The sequence below is a fragment of the Phocoena phocoena genome, chromosome 6 (genome assembly GCF_963924675.1).
Source record: "Phocoena phocoena chromosome 6, mPhoPho1.1, whole genome shotgun sequence".
NCBI lineage: Eukaryota > Metazoa > Chordata > Mammalia > Artiodactyla > Phocoenidae > Phocoena > Phocoena phocoena.
In genome coordinates this window covers 15,948,913-15,969,222 of record NC_089224.1, presented here as the reverse complement: position 1 = coordinate 15,969,222, position 20,310 = coordinate 15,948,913, and the positions used below count along the sequence as shown (strand labels likewise).

The following is a 20,310-nucleotide window of genomic DNA, read 5'->3' as shown; positions in this document are numbered from 1 at the left end:
CAGGCTCTGGCCCTAGGCCAGGATGCACTTTGGACGGTTCTTTAGGGACTAAAAGACAGTCTACACTGCTTACCTGTCGGTGGGTTCTTGCTACAAGTGGGGAGGTGAGAGCCTGCTCGGGGCTCCTGGTTCCAGGCTCATTCCCAAGGGCTGGGGTGGTGCAGCGGGAGCTGCCGGTATCCCCATCCTTCTCCCAGGCAAGGGCCCTTTGCTCCCTGATGCCCGAGCCTGAGCTCATGAAGCGTAAGCTAGAGAGGCCGACTCGTGTTTCAGAGACTTCTGAGGGCCGGGCTCAGTCATCGGCCACGATGGAGAGGGCTCTGAGCTCGCTCAGTCTGGCCTCGTTCTCCCGCTCCCGCTGCTCATCAGGACGGCCGGGCTGGGCAAGCTGCTGGGTCAGGTCTCCGAAAATCTTGTGCATTTCCGAGTAGTACACGACCTGGGGTGGGAACGGGAGGAGGTGGGCGGTGGGGGGGCTCCAGGGTACCAGCCCCACCCCGGGGCACGGCGGGTGGGTGGGCGGAGGGCCGGAGCCTGTGGGAAGCAGAGCGCAGGTCTCGACTCCACTCTCCCTCCACCACCGCCCCTCCCCTTGAGCTGCGTGGCAACCACAGCCCCGGGTCCTTCAGGAACATTCACTGCCCACTGCCTGGGTGGCAGAGGGAGCGACGGGTCCTTGGTGAGGCGGGGGTAGGGGTGGTGGTGGTGGTGGTGCTCTGCCCGGATCCGAGCTCTCCAGGCAGCTGAGGGGGAAGGGCTGGGGGGTGTGGGTGGGTCCTCGGCGGGTCCTGGGGGCGCCAGTGAGTCAGGCCCTGCGACCAGGGGCTAACTGCTTTACAGAAGCTAGGAGAAGCTCTCATCCATGGGAGAGGGCACAGCAGCTCCCAAAGCCCTGGGCCAGCCTCAGAAGTAAAGGTGAGAGAGGGGACACGGTTCTAGCCTCCGTCCCTTCCCAGCTCATCCCACGGCCAATCACTGCCTTAGCTGCAGAGCCAGGAAAGCAGGGCCCAGAGGCCAGGCTCACTTCCGCGTTTCCCTCTGCACAGGCACCAGAGGGGATGGGAGAGGCGCACAGGAACCAGGCGGGGGCAGGCCGAGGAATGGGGGGACCCATGGGCAGCCCTAGATGGCTGAGAGCTGAGCAGGCCCAGGGGAGGAGGGCAGGGACCATTTCTGCCTCAGTCTCCACCTCACAACCAAATGAAGTCACGTACTTTCAAGAAAGTGTGCCACACCACTCAAACACCCCTACGTGTTACCACCTCCAGCCCCGAGTTGTCTCTGGGCAGAAGGAACTCTCCTTCTCTAGCAACCTGGAGTGCCATTACTGGCCAGGCCAGGCCATGTCTTCCACACTCGCACAGCTGGGCCGAGGGGGAGCTAAATCAAGGTCTCCAAACAGGGTTGTCACCTGAGGGGACAGGGCCCGGGCTAGTGCTGGAGGGGGGAGCGGGATGCCCCCCCACCCCCACCCCAGCTCCCTGCCCTGAGCCGCACTGCGCAGGCTGAGTCACTAGGAATGCTCACTTCTCCAGTGACTAATGGCAGCAGCAGCCGCGGGAGGGGGAGGCTGGCGCTGACGAGGCAGTAAACATCCCTCCGCCACCCTGCTGCCTGGTTACATACAGGGTATCCCTGGCTCCCAACCTGGGCAGCCTGGAGCTGTCTCCTGTGAGCAACAGGGTGGAGGGGGCAGGGCAGGTGACTGCGGGTCCGGGAGCAGCGGCACAGGACAGGGGAGTCACAGGTCTCCTGAAACACACCGTCCCCGGCCCAGGGCGAAGCTGCTGAAAGGAAGCCCGCACCTCCAGGGGCTGTGCTCTGGGGCAAGCGTGGGAACCTTCCACGTCCCTATGCACATAGCTCTCTGCCTCATTTTCCCTGAGCCCCTAAGGACACGGTCACTAGCAAGTCCCGGATCCAACATTAATCCTGCTCAGGGGTCCTGATCCCAAGTGTCCGGATCCCATGATTCCCATGGGGTTTGGTGTTCTCTGAAGACACAGGCTGGGAGGCAGGAACCAGGCTTTTCCTGGGTATCTGTGATTATGGACTGTGTAAGAACGAGAGTGCCCACTGGAGGGCGCCAGACACTCAGGCCCAGCGCCGAGGCGGGCTGGAGGCAGACGGGGACATGTTGAGCCTTCAGCTTTGTCACCTGGTGGGGAAGGTGGCAGAGTGCTGAGCGCCTGCAGTCACCTGGCGGGCGGGAGGCGGGGGGTGTTTCCCACGTGGAGAAGACCTCTTGGTTTTGGCACCTCAACCTTTTCTCTTTTACAGATGGGGAGAATACTCCCTGCTAAGGGCTTGAAGGACGTGGGGGAGGGGGAAGGAGGGCAGGAGCCACACTTTGTCTTTACACCCCTGAGTAGCAGGAGGCATGGGGTCTCGGGCCCGGTGCTACCATGGTGCACGTCCACCCGCGCCCAACCCGAGCGGGCCTGCCTTTCCGCTGGAAGATGCACCACGGCCTGGCGCCCAGGTGGGGCCCCTGCGCATGGCTCTCGCTGGGGTTTAGGGACCCTTCCAAGGGTTGCTAAAAGTCAAGACCCCCTAGTCTTCCACCAAAAGAGAAGGACTAACTAGGGAGGGGAGGGGGTGCAGGGTCCTCGGAAAAAGGCCTTCACCTGTGGCCCCTGTCCCTGACCTGGGCCCACCAGGCAAGCGACCTGCCCATCAGGGTGAGGCGCTGGAGGTGCGGCCTGGTTTCCTCTTGCTGCTCGTGGAGAGAGAGAACTTCAGCGAAGAACTCTTGGACGACAAGGGACCTCGTGCGAAAGTTGGGATTAACCAAAGAGCAACGGAGAGACCGAAACGGGAATTCCAGCCAACAACCGGGGGCGCCCTGCATTCCTCCCTCGGGGGCAGGGCTGGGGGCAGAGAGTGGCTGAGCCCCGCTTCCGGTGTGGGGAGCAGGGCGGGGCTGGCACGAGATGGGTCTCCAAAGCCCGCGACTGCCTCCCGAGGGAAGAAGTGTTGGGCCATCGTGCGGGGTGGCAGCGGCCTCACCTGTGCTCGGATCAGGGACTCAAAGCTGGGCTGGAAGTAGTCCAGTCGGCTGTTGTAGAACCGCGGCATCTCATCCAGGAGCTGCTTGTTCTTGGCCTCAAAGTCATCCCGCACGGGCCGAAGCTCTTCTCGGGCCTGAGGAGCAAGACCCTGGGTGGCACAGCTCTTGCTGGCTCATCCAGCTTCCTGAGTGGGGCACGGGGGGTGGTGGAGGTGCTGTGTGTGTGTGTATGGTGGTGGTGGGGGGAGTCAGGACATCTGGTGTCTTGGTCCCTGGGTGGCACAGCTCTTGCTGGCTCATCCAGCTTCCTGAGTGGGGCACGGGGGGTGGTGGAGGTGCTGTGTGTGTGTGTATGGTGGTGGTGGGGGGAGTCAGGACATCTGGTATCTTGGTCCCTGGGTGAAGGAGGAACTTGGCCTCCTGTCCCTGGGTGAAGGAGGAACCACGTGGCCCCCTGTCCAGCCCCAGCCCCAGCCCCTTCTCCCCGGTACCTGGTGGAGTTTGGCCAGCACCGGCCCTGTCTTCTCCTTCTCCTCGTACTTCTCCACCTTGGCCTGCAACCTCCTGTAGTCCTGCAAGGCCTGCTCCCGCCGTTTCACCGCCATGTTGAGGCTCGGGAAGACACTGCCAAACCTGCCGGACACAGTGGGTTGGAGACGGGCCTGTTCTTGGAGCTGCAGGCTGGCAGCTCATCGCTCATTCAAAAATATGTATCGAGCGCCTACCAAGCGCCAGACTCTGTTCTAGGTCTTGGGGATCTTGCTGTGAACGAGATAGATGGGGCCCTGGCCTTGGTGGGGCACAGGCTGAGAATGTCGCCTTGGGGTAAGGCCAGGGCAAGGAAGACAGGGTAAGGGCCACTCAACCGACCTGGGTAAGACTCAGCAGGTCATGAATGCATGGTGCCACTGATGCTGCCACTGCCCTTTAGCCCCCACCCGACATTTCAGAGACCTGTGCTACAGCATGGAGGAGCTGAAGACTCCTTGGAGTCTTTTCTTTTTTTTTGACCTGGTACAAAAAGATTCAGGTTCTATTAATTAGCATCAGGCATCTCAGAAGAAACAAAAGACAGATGAGCTAGCAGAGCCAGGAGAGCTCTCTGGACAATCACGAAGGAACAGGGGTGGACAGAGCTCAGGAAGCCATCTGAGCAGATGGAGGCAGCACCCCTTGGGAGTGGGCCTGGACCCAGGGGTGCTCCGGGAGCTAGGCCAAGGGCAGCTGCTCTGAGGGCTGCTATCAGAAAAGCTGGGAGATCAAGCTTCTGTCCAACATCTTCCATCAAAGAAGTGAAAAAACTGAGACCAGGGAGATGACATGACTTGTCCAAGGTCACAATTAGGTAGTGACGGTCCAGCAGATAACTCAAGTGTCCCAGCTCTCCCTCTGGCACCTCCCTACCACCTCACGCTGCCAACAGCAGGTGACAGACCTGCAACCGAAATCTACTCCCTTATTACGCAGCCGTTAACAACCAGTGAAATGATGCCATCTGCAGCAAGATGGATGGACCTAGAGATTAGGACACTAAGCGAAGTAAGCCAGACAGAGAAAGACAAGTATATGATGTCGCTTATATGTAGAATCTAGAATATGACACAAATGAACTTATTTACAAAACAGAAACAGACTCACAGACATAGAAAACAAACTTGCGGTCACCAAAGGGGAAAGGAGCGGGGGAGGGATAAATGATAAATTAGGAGTTTGGGATTAACAGATACACACTGCTGTATATAAAAGAGATGAACAACAAGGTCCTACTATATAGCACAGGGAACTATATTCAGTATATAATCATCTATAACAGAAAAGAATCTGAAAAATACATCTATATCCACACATACACATATACATATGCACGTAGACACGCCTGTATATATACATTATATACACATGTATATCTACAACTATATATGAAAAACGGAATCACTTTGCTGTACACCCGAAACTAAGACAACCTTGTAAATCGACTCTACTCCTATTAAATGACGACAAGCTACTCCCAGCCTTTTCTACCAACTCTGCCGGAAAAACAGGAATCCTCATGTTCTACTGTTGAAACGGCCAAACTGTCAAACCAAAGGTTTGAGGAAAACGACTGCAGGAGCTCTTCCTGCCCCACCAGGACTACAAGAACCACAGGGCAGTGCTAGGGTGGCTGTTCAGCAAGAGCAGCAGCAGAGGCTCTGGCATTTTTGGCACCGTGGGCATAATCTTTGTGACTAGGATCCTCTTTGACTGGGAAGGGCAACACAGTCTTGGGGTGGACCCAGGGCAGGACCGCATTCCAGGCAGGAATGCTGCATTCTCCTTGACTAACGAGTGTGGGAGGAGGCCAGGCCAGCCTGCAAGCAGGTTTTCTGGAACTGGAGAGGAGATGGGGCAGCTTCCTTGAACACAAAGCCTGAGGGGCTGGAGCGTCTACCTCGCAGCTGGGAGCCCGACTGGCCGGTGGAGCCCCGGCCTCAAGCCGAGGTGACGGCGCAGTGGCTATTCGGGGGGGTTGCGAAGCACACAGAGGGAGACCCGGGAGCAGAAGCAGAGTCAGTTCTTCCCAGAGCAACTCAGAGAAGATGAAAGATGGGGCAGGAAAAAGCCTCGACAAATCAAGAGTCCACGTGACATAAGAGTAATGAATACCTCTGCCAGAGAACAGAGGACAGACACTTGACGGACGCATAATGCCCCAAACAAAGCTATAGGCCCAGGCAGCAGTTTGATGAAACAGGTAGAAAGGCCACTAACGCGGATTCTTCTCACTCTCTGGGTGTCCGTAATGGGCTCACCACGTAGCTGGAGATGCTAACGTGGGCCAGACCACCCACGCTTTTCCGAATCCTCTCCGAATCCTCAGTCGCAGGCCCCTATACACTGCAATCAAATCAACACCTGAATGACTGCTCTGCTGGGCAGAAGACGCAGGCCTACTTGGTGCTCTGCAAACTGGACCAGCCACGCCCAGGACACAAGGTCCCCCTGGGGTAGGACTGAACACGCCTGGGACGGCTGAGACCCTCTGGGGGAGCTGGACTCACTTCACTGCTTTTGCCTCAGGCAGCGCTACGACGGGGTCTCGGATGCCAGGTGAGCCCCTCTCCCTCGCCGGCGGAGAGGCACGTGGCTCAGGGGAGCGGGGGCACCTGGGCCTGGGAAGCCACCACGCCCCCTCCCCCTGCACCCCACGTCCTCGGGGAGGACGGCGGCACGAGTAAGGAAGGAATGTGTAAGTAAGTAAGTAAGGCAGCACGGGCGTCATCCGCGGGTGGTCAAGCAGCTCTCGATACTCTGACCCCGGCAGCACTTGGACCAGTGCTCACAACCCTCTTCCCCCCAGAAAGTCCACTGGGCTTTATCTCCAGGGCCAGGGTCGGACACAACGGCAGGGCTGACTACAACATGCTGGGACTGGGCTGGCCTACAGAGGATGTAGAAATCCAGCCTCAGGGCAGGTCCTGAGCCGAGGGGGAGAAGGCGTGGATCCAGGGCTGACTGATTTCCAGGCAACCTCACGGGACGGGTGCGTCCACAGGACACTACCTTCAGCCTTCCGGAAGCAAGGCCACGTATCCTCTGGGGGGAGGAAGCGGCTGCTCTGTGAGGCCCGAGGGAAACTTTGGTCAGCACGCTGACTTCCACCTCCCACGGCAGACAGCACCCTTAGCTGAACCCAGAGGCCGCGGAGGGCTCAGCTTGATGTCCGCCGCTGCCCAGGGACGCGACTCCTTGGGCCCTGGGCCTCGGACCGCCCGGGTAGGTGTCACGCCCTTCTCACAGTAAAGCAGGGAAGCTAAGGTCAGGCAGGGGAGATCAGACAGTGTAATCGGAGGTAGCTGACCAAAGCGGGGGTGGGGACCGAACTCTAATCCCTGGCTCAGGTCACTGCCCCACTGAGGCCACACCGCCTCGTTTTCCACTTAGAAGTAACAGGAAGAACTCTGCCAGCTCCATGTGCCGGGGGGTATAAACACCAGGGTGCTGTTCGGGGAAAGGGGCTCCTGGCAGCAGACACCCCTCCTCGTGTCGGGTGTTTAGTGCTGCCCCTACCTTCTCGTCAGGGCAGGGAAGCTGCAGGGAGGCAAGGACAAGCATAGGCTGGTCCCCAGAGCCCGGGCCCCTTCCAGACATGTCCCTGGGACCTGACAGGGTACCTGCTGACTTGACCTGAGAAGGATGGGGTGATCCAGCTCTCCCTGGGGCACCAAGCCTGCACTTTTATGGGGCTGCCACGAAGGAGCAAGGCTGCGGGCCCAGAACCTCTCTGCTCAGTGCCCGGCGTCCCCCTGATAATTAGTGGTGAGGGGCACATGGGAGTCCCTGGGCTAGGACCCCAGGAAGGACTCTGCCCTCCACATACAGCGCCACTCCAGCCCACGATACCTCCCTCTCCGCTCAGGGGAGTGCCATTTTGAGAGTTCAGCTCCGTTCCTGCTTCCGCAGAAGGGGAAGAGACTTGGAGGAACAGGCCTGTCCTGTCCAGGGCTCTCCCCACTCCACTGCACTGCCCCGCCCCGGCAGTTATCATTCTGGTCCGTTTCTCGGGGGATGCCGCATGGCTTCTGCGCTACATTCTAAGCTCCTAAAGTTTGAATCGCAGAGAAGGGAGGACAGGGCTGGGCCTACCCCAGGCGCTCCTGAAGCTCTGCCCATTTCTTGCCTGTCCTAAGGTGGGGCAGCAAATGGCTCCTCAGGGTAAGCGTGGGGTGAAGAGGCATCAAGAGGCGGAGGGAAAGGGGGAGGGAGGGAGGCTGGCTGGGAGGTGGGGCATGCCTGCCATTCCTCAATCTGTGCCCACACAGCCGGGATCTTCCACCCACCAGGAAAGGGAAATTGAAAGCATCCCCATCCCACCCTGTGAACACGGCCCAGAGACTGGGGGATTAGAGGCCGAGCCCCCTGGGGGGAGGCCGGGGGCGGCGGGGTGGCCATGTGGCGATGTTCCTCATCAGAGGACAGGAAAGCTGCAGCTTCCTGTTTCCGGTGCTGGGGTCCCTGGGAGCTTCTCTCCTGGCAAGAGGCGGCAACAGGCAGTGCCGGGTTTATGTGGTTGGGGGAGATCACATGTCGGCCACGGGATACAAAGAAGCCAGCCCGGCGGGCAGGCAGGCAGGCCTGGGGGGCTTGGGCAGAGGTCAGCGGATCTGCTGCGGAGATGGTGGCCACCCCCTCGGCCACTCACCCACCTTCCTGGCAGGTGGTGCGCGGCTGGAGTGGTGGGAAGCAGCCGCGATTTCTCTCCATTTGGCTCCAGAAGCCAGGCATCAGATTTCAGGCCCGCCTCGGTGGCGGTGAAATCAAGGCAGAAGTCAGTCCCCAGTTCTCTGGGCCGGTGTCCCCTGCCTAGCTCTGCCAGCCATGGGTGTGCACAGCAGCCTCCATGGCAGCCCCTGGGACCCCCGTGGGCACGGTCAGCTCGGCCAGGGGTCCTTCCCACTCAGTTCTGAACCCTCAGGCCTGGAAACGGGGTCACAGAGCTACAAGCAGCGGAGCTCTTTCCGACGCTCCCTCCTGAGCTACTGGCCTGCCCAGCACCCTGCTTCTCACATGACCCTGCGACCTGGGGCCGAGCAGGGGCTGGGGACAGGGGCCCGGGGCAGGAGCGGGGAGGAATCCCTGAGGGCCAGGTTCTGCCTGCCCTCCACGGCTAAGCCTCCAGACAGCCCAGCTTAGAAAGAGCTTTGCCTAACCCCACCCCTTGGACCTGAACAGGGAACAAGAGCTCAACAACCTGAACGCCAGGGGTCAGAGGATCAAAACCTGCTCTCTCCATCACCCTCCGGGCCCTGACCCAGGCCTCATGGTAATTAGCACAGCCTCATTACCCAGGCCCTGGTGAGGCACCTGCCAGGGACCACCACAGAAGAGGTAATAAAGTGCAGCTGCTGGGCTGGAGCGGGAGCCTCTCTAGGCCGGAGCAGAGCTGGGAGAGGCCAGGGAGGAAGATGAAGTGATTCGGGAGCTTCAAGGCAACGTTCCTGCCTGTCTCCCGCCCAGCGCCGTCCCCTTAGGGGACCCGGGGAATAGGCCTGTCTGATCACTGACCAGAGCCTGCTGGACAGAAGATGAGTCTCACAGAAGAATTTCTGACCCTGGCAGGTCATGAATCGGGGGACCTTCCCAGGCGGGACCCCACTACAGCACCCTTTCCCATGTGCAGCCACCCCCCCCACCCCCCCCAACGCTTCAAAAGCCACGTGCGGCAGGCAGCTGCTTCTCCCAACCCCGCTGAGCGAGATGAAAGGCCTCACTCATCTCCGTGGAGGCCCGGCCAAGATCTCTGCTAGCTTAACTCCACAAGCTCTGGTCCCACTGGTTCTCGGTCAGGAACAAAGGGACAATGGCAGAATGACCACAGGAGCGCCGGCCGGCCACTGTGGAGGATCAGACAGGCCCTGCCACCACTGAGCGTGCCTGGCCAGGCAGGTGCTCTGGAGCTACCGGGAGTGTCAACCCCAGGGCCACAGATCAGGGAGCTCTGGTGTCCCCTGGAGGTTCCTGTCCACCCCGTGTGAGTCTGGGGACAGGCTGCCAGAAACGATATTCGGTCCCCAAGTGGCTGGTTGACCTGCCTTTCCAGTAACTGCCCTCAGGCCTGTGGTCCCCCCGATGACCTTTACTCACTTTTTTAAGGGTTCAATCACAGTCTTTTGTATCTGGTTCACCTGTCAAAAGAAAAACCCGATGGCGTCAAAATTGGGGGGAAGCCAGGGCTTCCCTGGTGGTGCAGGGGTTAAGAATCTGCCCACCAATGCAGGGGACACGGGTTTGAGCCCTGGCCCAGGAAGATCCCACATGCCGCGGAGCAACTAAGCCCATGCGCCACAATTACTGAGCCTGTGCTCTAGAGCTTGCAAGCCACAACTACTGAGCTCGCATGCCACAACGACTGAGGCCCACGTGTCTAGAGCCCGTGCTCCACAACAAGAGAAGCCACTGCAATGAGAAGCCCGCGCACCGCAACAAAGAGTGGCCCCCCGCTCTCCACAACTAGAGAAAGTCCGTGCACAGCAACGAAGACCCGACGCAGCCAAAATTAAAAAAAAGAAAACAAACAAAAAATACTGGGGGGAAGCCAGACTCTTCGCAAAAGGGGGAGCCTCCAAGTTCCTGAGAAGAGAAAGAGAGCAGGACAGGGGTACCCCGAGAGCCCCAGGCAGGGAGACACCCCTAACTGCCGCTAGAGTGAGGCAGAGATGACAACCGGGGACCCTGAAGGGTGACAAGGCGCACCGGCCTTGTCCCGGGTCAGTTCTCATTCTGTGAAGCCGACGATGGCCTTGCTCAGTGAGGAGGCTGGGCGGGCAAGTCTGAGGGGCTACAGGCGTGGGTGGGCAGAGCCGGCCTGAGTCTCCCTCGTGGCCCCATGTGAGTGATGTGAGCTAGTGGGAGCTACGGGAAGCAGCCGGTGCGGGGGCAGGGTGGCCAGCGGAGAGCTCACAGGGCTGGGACACTCAGGTGTCCAGAGAGGAGATCAAGCCCCGATAAGGACTCCATGCAGCACTCCACCCAGAAAGAAGCCTCGAGGAGGGGGAGACCAAGACCCCAGTCACCTTTTCCTGGTTGAAGGCATCCATCCGCTTCATGGCCGTGTCCAGGGCTGTCACCATGTTCAGAAAGTCCTGGTCTTGCTCGCAGAGGGGATTGGAGAGCAAGTCCAAGGATATCTTCACAGCGGACTTGGACATGGCTGTAAGAAGTCAAAGCTCAGTGAACCAATGACAGGGCATGCTTCAAGGTCTTGTCCTCAGGACTCCCTGTCATCCTTGGGGCCAGAGGCCTGCATCCGGACGACCTCCATCCATGGCCACAGGCCATAAACTACACAGTACCCCAGAGGCACAAGACACCAGTCCTTATGGTGTAATGTGCATTCCTGATACTGCTCTGGGTAATTCTTTTGAGCAGATTTACCTGTTGCAATGACTTACTTTCCAAGCTCTGGATTATAACAGAATCATTTGGGCGGGAAGCTGTAAGAAATATGTATTTCTAGCTCCAAAGATTTATTTCAGTAAGCCTGGAATCCAGGAATATGCATTAAAAAAAAAAAAATCTCCAGGCGGTTTGGATGTGAAGCTTGGTTTGGGGCTCCCTCACAGAAAGAGTAGCATGGTATCTACACCAGAGAGGCAAACCTACTGTACAGCTAGAGATAAGATTTTAGGCTTTCAATAACTCAACTTTGCCATAGATGACACCCAAAGAATGGGTGTGTTCCAATAAAACTTTATTGACAAAACTAGGCCGGATTTGGTATGGCGAGGCAACCTGTTGGCAGCTTTGGAGTTCTTGGTCCCGTGAGAGTTTTCAGGCCTCCGTTACCAGCAAACGAAATCCTAGAGGGGCAGGAAAGGCTGGAGAAGGGCCTTGCTTGCCCCACAGTGTCTGTACCAGTTCCAGGGGCTCACGGGAAAACATGTTTTTGATCTATTTCTTATTTTATGTCATTAAATTTAAGATGCTATTAACTGTAAGACACACCATTATTGCATAAACCGTGAAGAAAAAAAAAATGCTGCCAATGAAACCAGAGCACACTACTGTTATACACCTTGATTTCTCTTGAATCTGGGGGTGTGCTGCAGTCCCCTAGCAAAAGGGCAAAATATGAGAGAAGACTAGAAATGTGAACTTCCCAGAGATGTTGAAGCAACGGAGGCAAAACCCCTCTTAAAAAGTAAAGTGGGGCTTCCCTGGTGGCGCAGTGGTTGGGAGTCCGCCTGCCGATGCAGGGGACGCGGGGTCGTGCCCCGGTCCGGGAGGATCCCGCGTGCCGCGGAGCGGCTGGGCCCGTGGGCCGTGGCCGCTGAGCCTGCGCGTCTGGAGCCTGTGCTCCGCAACGGGAGAGGCCGCAGCGGTGAGAGGCCCACGTACCGCAAAAAAAATAAAAATAAATTAAAAAGTAAAGTGACTTTGTAGGCTTAGGAGCAAACTCACGTGTCATTTGGGTTATGAAACGGTCACAGACTGCGTAATTAAAAGATAGAAAACAAGGACAAAACTGGAAATGTTTTTGAAAAATTTCTTCCCCTAATTTTTTTTAATAGTTGAGGGAAAACCCCCCAAAAGTCAGGGGTTGGGAGGGAAGACTTTCTTCCCAATTTTCCTTTTCTTTCCTAACGCCTCCACATCTTCAAGTTGATGTCTCTTTGCTAGAACCATCTGAAGTCAATGAACGGCGAGAGTCTGCGGGGTGGCCCTTTGTCTGGGAGCCCCGCCCCGAGGCATCACCGGCCTGTGTGAACACAGCAGGGTGCCGTGGCCTCCACTGTCCTCTGGAGCAGCTCACATCCCTTGTTCTACCTCTACAGGGACAGGGGAGGGGCATGGTCAGCCCAGCACAAACCGGGAGGCTGGCGGGCTTCGTACCTTAGGGAGCCCAGGAGTCCTGGACCGCACGTGGGTCTCTAGAGCCCTGACACAACCTGGGAGCGCAGGGGTCGACGAGGACCTGGCAGGGTCTGGTCACGCCTGCTTGGTCTTATTTTGGACCCACAGCTTTGGATGTGAGATCCTGTCCAGGCAGCAGCTCAGGAGTTTCCAAGACCAGGAAAGGTGTAATTTGATTCCTCCCGACCGTGCGGAGCAGTGGTTCTCAAAGTGGGGTCCCTAAGCCTCACCCAGACCTGATGAATCAGAGAGTCTCGGGGTGGGCCGGGCGACCCACACTGCAGCAGGCCCTCACTGACTCCGATGCCCCAGCCAACAGTGTGTGAGGCTCTCTGGCCTGGACTGGGGGATGCAGGCTTTGGGGTGGGTGAGGGCACCACTGTTTCAGGAGGGCTTCTGCTGCCCAGACTCCACGTCTGACTCGGGCCAGAAGCAGCCAGAAATCCTAGGTGCCAGGGGTCACCCATTTGTCCTGATTTCTTTGTTAAAAACCTACACTCTCTACAGCTAGACTCCAGTTCATAGATCCCTGACGTTCTGTCCTTTCCGTTCACGCTCTGAGAGTGCAGCTGTGTGGAAAAGCAGGAAGGAAAAGAAGCACAGGCCACAGCATTTCCCTACTAGAAAGACAGCGGGAGCCACAACGAAAGATGGAATCCAGGCAACTCAGAGCTAACTACATTCAAATAACGGACAGACTGAAAATCAGACCCGTGGCTTGCTACACACACAGTCTGGAGACGCCGGGGTCAGAAGCAGGGGCGGTCATGGCCAGACACCCCCCCCGCCCCCCCATCCTCTGGAGGAGCACTGGCCGGAGGCTCTGGGGCGCAGACCACGGGAGCTGCCCTCCACCCGCCAGTGGTGGCTGCTGCCGCCCCAGGGAAAGCAGGGAGTGGTGATCTGCTAAGTGAAGGGTGACCTCAAGCCACTTCTCAGGGACATCTGCGGGGCGCCTACTAAGGGCACTTCCTTCTAAGCCAGCCCCAAAGGGACTGAGTGAGGAGGGTGTCCACCTCTGCCCCTCCCCCGTCCAGGCCGGGCACGGGGGACGGGCCGCCTACCCAGGTCGGCGTCCGTGCTCTTCTTCATGTCCTTCTGCAGCCGCTTGGTCTGCTCCTCCAGCCTGCAAGGCAGGGGCACGGGCCTGGGGACCTGGCATCACCCACCTTCTTCTGCCCCCGTTCTGCCCGTCCCCCTGAGCCGAGCCCCAAGCGACACTCAGGTCGCCTGCCAGGAGAAGGGAGGGCCTGCTCTGCGCGGATGTCCCCACTGACTGAAGGGCCACCGCGGGCTTGGCGCGAGGCGCCCAAAGGCTACGAGTCGACGACTGTCACAGAGCCACCACCCAGGGGGGAGAATTTCTGGCAGGTGGTGAACTGAGTTGCCCTTGGCTCCCAGGGTGAGTGGACGAGGCAGCCCAGGCAGAAGGCTCTCTTCCTTCTCGGAGCAGCCCCCTCCCTGCCCTCCCTCCTGGGGGTTGACACTCACTGCTGGAGTTTTCCATACTCCCTTTCAAAGTCTCTTTCCACCTGTAAGGGAAGCGACAACTCAATCACTGGAGGAATGACAGCAGGCTGGAGAAAATCTGTCACCTATGAAACTCCCTCCACGCCCTCCCCGCACCCGCTTCTGCAGAAAACACCACCATCCAGTCCACACAAGCACCAGCACACCGTTCATGACAGAAGCCCTGTGTTCCCAAATTAATTAAGTGTGTGACTTAGGTCACAGGACGCCCCTCCCAGACGGGCCAGCCAGGCAGGTACCAGCGGATCCTGGCTGGCTCTGTTCCCACCTCAGGGAGCGAGGCTGGGCTGTGCTCCCTCCCCTCCCCTGCGGGGTCTGGGTAAGGGGCTCAGAGTGTGATGCAAACTCATCATCGGGGAAGAGGCAGGGCACGGAGGAAAGCGGGCGGGTTGGAGTCCGGTCCTGTCCCTGCCGCTCAGCAGCTCTGGGGCGGGAACGGCTCCCCTCCCCTCCCGGTCCTGGTTTCCTCACAGGTCCAGAACATGCTGCGTTCAGGGTGGATCAAGAAAGACCAGGTATCCCCGCTCTGTGCGCTGGGATGCAGCCATCACAGATATGATTATCGACTCAGGCAAGGCTCTCTAAATTCTGGATGAGTCATCAGATTTCCCTGATATTTAGACCGAGTGGGTATGCGCCCTGACCCCAGTTCTTCGGCCTACAGGGCAGGTGAAGCCAGGAAAGTCACTTGCACCTCTACAGCCTGAATCTCCCCATCTGTAAAGTGGGGCCCAGGCAACGGTCGCAGGAGAGTGGTCTGCGGAGTCCTGACGTCTGAGGGCCGATAGGAGGACGGAGCCCCCGCCTCTGCTTTGTCTTCTTCCAAGGAGGCCGAACAGCTCCCTGCATGCCTTGTTGAGGCACCACACGCTCCCGTGACCGGCTTCTCCTCCATCACTCACCTGGCAGGCAGGTGCGCTGACAGCCCTCACCGCACTGAGGTCACCGGGACAGAGAGGGAGTCACCTGAGCAAGGTCACACCACTAGTAAGCGGCAGGCCTGGGGTCTGAACACGGGCCAGGCAGCCTGGCTCCCAGGCCTGCGCCCTCTATTGTCATTCTACCTAAGGGGGAAAAGCTCTGGCTGATGAACTAAAGCCATGACCTATGAGAGCACCTTCCTGGCGGCTGCCCCGAGACTCCCGCCAGGGAGATCCGTAAATCCTGGCTATCACAGGCTGGAGGTGAAGGAGTGTGGATTTGCAGTGATCGTCAAAGCCCCGCTGTGCCTCACCAGGAGTCAGAATTCTAAAACCCCGTTGGCCTCATGCTCCATGTTTGGATTAAGGTAAATTTGACAGTCGTAGACTGTCAGAACATTATTCAGGCCAATTATTTCACGAGATAAATGAGAATGCCACCCAGAGCAGGGAAGTGATTTACATCAGGACACAGAGCTAGTGTGTGGCAAAGCAGGGCTAGAATTCAGACTCCTAATCCAGGCCTTTTTTCTTTTTTTTTAAACTGCATTCATTAATCCCACAAACATTTATTGAACACCAATTAAGTGTAGTGCATTCTGCCAGGTGCCAGGGATACACTGGTGAATAAAACAGACACGGGGGCTTCCCTGGGGGTGTAGTCGTTGAGAGTCCACCTGCCAATGCAGGGGACACGAGTTTGAGCCCTGGTCCGGGAAGATCCCAAGTGCCTCGAAGCAACTAAGCCCGTGAGCCACCACTACTGAGCCCGCGTGCCACAACTACTGAAGCCTGCACACTTAGAGCCTGTGCTCCACAACAAGAGAAGCCACCACAATGAGGAGCGCATGCACCACAACGAAGAGTAGCCCCCGCTCGCCGCAACTAGAGAAAGCCTGCGCGCAGCAATGAAGACCCAACGCAGCCAAAAAAAAATAATAAAAAAAAACCAAAACAGACACGGGCCCTGGTCGGGAAATCAAAAGAACAAACACACACGTGACGGGGGGCCGTGGGGAGCCCCATGGAGGGCAAGGAAGGGCCCAGTGAGGCCTGACGCAGAGGCCCTACTTAGCATCCGACCTCAGGGCTTGACAATGGGGCTCTCTTGCATGGAGAAGGCTCGCCTTCCTCGTTTGAACTGTAAAACTCAGAAGCAGAAACACATGGTCTTCCCCTTACATTATGATCCTAACATCTGGGACCTTCTACAAAGTTGTGAAGTAAAACTCATCCACTGGGAATTCCCTGTCAGTCCAGTGGTTAGGACTCCGCATTCTAACAGACAAGGGCCCAGGTTCAATCCCCGGTCCCAGAACGAAGATCCCAAAGCCACGTGGTGCAGTGAAATCAATCAATCAATCAATCACTGGTGCCCTAGCCTCCTGCTAGGGAGGGACCCACTTTTTCTCCATCTGGGAACCCAACATTTTCATCATCACCTTTTGTATGACCCACCAAAAGATTCTCTCAAGAAAAAATTCATAATTCACTCCCGCTAAAGTGCATGTGTCTGATAAAAGTTTAAAGTGCTACCTAAGCCGGGGGATTTGTAGCTGGACAGGAATCAGAGTCTTAGCTGAAGGTCCGAACAGCTGCTGGTGTGACCGTGGATGGGAGATTTGTTCTGGAGTAAATGGGCCTCGCCCTGCCCTTTGGAGTCCGCACTGAAGTTAGTCTAGTCCTTTTTTCAACAGCGCCCGGGGGAAGGCGGTGGAGGGGAGCAAGCAGACAGAAGATATGAACTCTGATACTAGATGAGGAGCTTTAGAAACATTTCCAACATTTTGAGCCTCGGTTTCTTTTCTAATAAAATGGGATAGTTTCACTTGGTCTCAGCCCATGGGAATTTCAGGTGGCTGACAAGGCAGTGGGCTGACAGCATCAGCCTTGCTGGCTTGTTTGGAGGATTAACGAGCAGTATGTGTAGAGCACAGAGCACAGCGCCCGGCTTACACACGGGGTCTCCCTGCTCCCCTCCACTGGGGTGGTGAGAGGACCGGGGGTCTGAGGAAGCAGACTGGTCTGTGACCCTCTGGCACAGAGCACTCAGTCAGCTGGCAGGTGGGGTAAAGCCTGGGCCCTGTGCCTGGGGCCACAGAGGGGCCTCCCTCCACTGGACACGTCTCCTTTCTTACTTTGTAGGATGTGACAGCTGAGCTGAGTCTTTACGTTGCACAAGTATTTTTTCTGCCGAAAAGATGAAGTTGAAATTAAGGATGCCCTGGCCAGGGTCCAGCTCTCCTGAAGACCAAGAGCAGAGAGCAGGTACCCTGGGGGTGGGTGGGCGAGAAGGGAGGCGAGGGCCAGGCCCCCCTCGCTCTCTTGCGCAATCCCCAGCGTGCTGTGTGGGATGTCAGGGAACACCTGGTCTCCCGGGCTGCCACTGTTGGAACTCGCACAGAGAAGGACCGCAGGTTTCCAACTGGCTGAGGAGAAACTCAGGGTCTCACGCTGGAAGTGGAGAAGTGTGTCGGGGTGGGAGCTTGAGTCTTCTGCTCTCCCAGCTCAATGCCATCTGACAGCCTAAGAGAAGGTCAAGAACGCTTCACCTCTTTTGTCGGTAGCCAGCTGGCGTTGCTTCCACAGCTCACTGCTCCTGAGGTCTCTCTCCTCCCCAGGGGAAAGATCTGAGAGGCACAGCACCGGGATTCTAGGCCCTCAGACAACGGCTGAGGGGATCAAGGGACACACTGGAGTCTCATTCCAAGGTATATCCGTGCAGAGGGAAGGAGCCAAATACAAAAGATCTGAACATATCTGGACGCTTGATGCCTTTGCCAAAAAGGCAACTGGACCCCGGTCAACAATGCAAGTGTAAACACATGTGCACGACTGTCGGCAGGTCAGGGTGGGCTGGGTCAGGCTGGCGAGGTCAGTGCAGGGAGGGTCAAGCACCGAGACTGCCTCAGCAACCCCTGCATTCTCGGAGGCTCAGGGTTGCAGGAGGGGCCGCGCTGCTCACAGCTTGTCCCCAGGGCCTAGGTCAGGCTGCCACACGGCAGGAGCTTGGTGTTTGTTAAGTGAATAGTGGGCTGAGTTCCCACCCACTCACACTCATGGTGAAGGGAAGAGGGAGGCCAGCAGGCAGGGCCAGGCTCTAATCCCGGGGCTAAGCAGACCCAGATTGGGTCTGAGGCAGAGCAAGCCCTGTGCCTTCTAAGAAGCTCCTCTTCCAGGGCGGCTCAGGGTGGAGAGCGGCCTGCCTTCGGTTTGTTACAAAGGGTCCCTCCACTTTGCACTTGAAAACCCTTCTCAGGTGAAGGCGCGACCTGCAGGGACTCCCATCTGCCTTGACCTTCCAGAGCGCCTGCCTCGCTGGGAATCTAGGTGTGTGCGAGACCCAGGGAAACCCTTGCTTCAATGTGTGAAGGCTTCCATCATGCCGGTTGCAGAGGGAGGTGCAGCATCTCTTTGCCGTACCAAGATGCTCCAGCTCCTTCATGAGCTGGGGCAGCGGGAGGGGACTAAGCAGAAGGTTAGGACTGGAAAGTGGGGGAGTGTTTGTCCTTCCATTTCAGCCCCAGTGGTCAGCCCCTGCAGAGAACACGCCCTTCCAGCCAAAGCCTTGACAATACTGGAATCTGTGTTAATAACCTGGGCACAGCAGAATGGGGAGGGCAAACGCACAATGCTTTCCTTGTGTCTGATGGTTGGGTGCCTTGAGCCAAAAACCTCCTGAAACTCCCTGAAGATAACATGAGCTTTTCTTCCCATGACAGGGGTGCCACGACTTCCAATAACCCAGACAGCCACATCTGCTCCCCTCCCCGAGAGTGCCTGGACAGGAAAAACAGAGCGCGTCACCCATGTTCGGGGGCAGCTGCCAGAGATGCTGAGACAACTGTACAGCCTTGGCCTGTTTGGGGGCCAGGAGGGGGCTTGTGCGGGGGAGGGTAGGGAGACTCCGAAGAGGTAGGGTCTTGCTACATAGACTTCAGTGCCTCTGGGGAGTTGAGGAAGCACAGGACTCTATTCCTCTTGAGAGATCAAAGGCCCAGCCTACCATTTCATTGTACTGGGGAATCCAGCTGCTTGGGACAGGCTGGGTCCTTGGTGGTTTATTAAGAGTCAAATCAGCTATCGTCTCATAATGCAGTTAATATTTACTGAGGGCTCACTACGTGCCAGGCACTGTGCTAAGTGCTTCATATGCATTACCTCACGTAAGATGCCTAATACTTACATCAATGACATAGGAGCTAGTATCATCCTCACTTCACAAAGGAGAAAATGAGGGCTCAGGGAGGGTAAGGAACTTGCTAAAGGTCACGGACAACACGTGGCAGGGCCAGGATGGGAATCCAGGCAGGGAACCTTCCAAATCCAGTTTCATAACCAGTTCTTGATGCCCAGTCTGTCTGGAGGAGCTGATGCCAGGTGTTAGAGGGCTACAATTCCATCCCAAACACGGCGGATGCCAGGAAGGGAAGAGGGAGGCCACGGGCCCATCCACAGGCACTGAGATTGTCCATCTGCCCTTCCTCCGGGGAGTCCCGGCCACCCCTTAGAGTAAAAGACCTAGAGACCTTTCCAACAACAAATTCTGGCAAGGAAGCTAGAAACTGCATGCTACCCTATACTTTTCCATGGAGAACAAAGGCTATTTCCATCAAGGTTGGGGTGTTAGGAGGAATTTTTGTTTGTTTGTTGGTTTTGGGTAGTGAGTGCTGGGAATAAAAGACCCTTCTCGAAACCACTTCCCTTTCGGATCTGCCCCGGATTAAACTCTGGAGACTCAAAGCCACACCTTCCCACTTCCTGTAGCCGGCTGGAGCACGCCCAGATTCTTCGTGCTTCAGCGCCTCCACAGCTGCTCAGCCTCTGCATGGGAGGTATACTCTGAGTCTGTCCTTGGCCTGCCTTTGCTTGAAAAAAAGGGAGGGCCCTTTTAACATGGGCCCATTTCCTTTTAAGTGACCTAACTTTGGATTTCCCAAAGATGGAGCCAGTGCTCAGATGCGTGCTGCAGTTCCCCTCCAGCCAAACCCAGTTCAGAGTCCGGAGCTGAGGAGGGCCAAGGTTATAAGACAAGAACTGTCTTATAAGCGGCTGGGATGACAGTCCAGGGCCTCCAGCAGGCTGACAGTGCTAACCTTACAGATATAGTCTCTCACGCTAAACCCTCAAGAGCCTCACCCACATTGGTGGGTGAGGGGTTGGAGAGGCCATTCCTTTTTCTCAAATTAATTAATTAATTTTTGGCCGCGTTGGGTCTTTGTTGCTGCACGCGGGCTTTCTCTAGTTGTGGCAGGCGGGGGCCACTCTTCGTTGCAGTGCATGGGCTGCTCATTGCAGTGGCCTCTTGTTGCGGAGCACGGGCTCTAGGCGCGCAGGCTCAGTAGTTGTGGCACCGGGGCTTAGTTGCTCCGTGGCATGTGGGATCTTCCGGACCAGGGCTCGAACCCGTGTCCCCTGCATTGGCAGGCAGATTCTTAACCCCTGTGCTACCAGTGA

General features: G+C 57.3%; 1 protein-coding gene across 1 annotated transcript; it reads right to left on the bottom strand.

Annotated features, from left to right (window-relative positions):
- Nucleotides 1-292: 292 nt before the first annotated feature.
- Nucleotides 293-13,910, bottom strand: BIN3 (bridging integrator 3). Its single transcript, XM_065879476.1, has 6 exons — nt 13,895-13,910; nt 10,564-10,700; nt 9,635-9,675; nt 3,502-3,643; nt 3,010-3,144; nt 293-439 (listed from the first exon to the last, which is right to left on the bottom strand). The coding sequence occupies exons 1-6, from the start codon at nt 13,908-13,910 to the stop codon at nt 293-295; spliced, it is 618 nt and encodes a 205-aa protein (XP_065735548.1).
- Nucleotides 13,911-20,310: the final 6,400 nt, after the last annotated feature.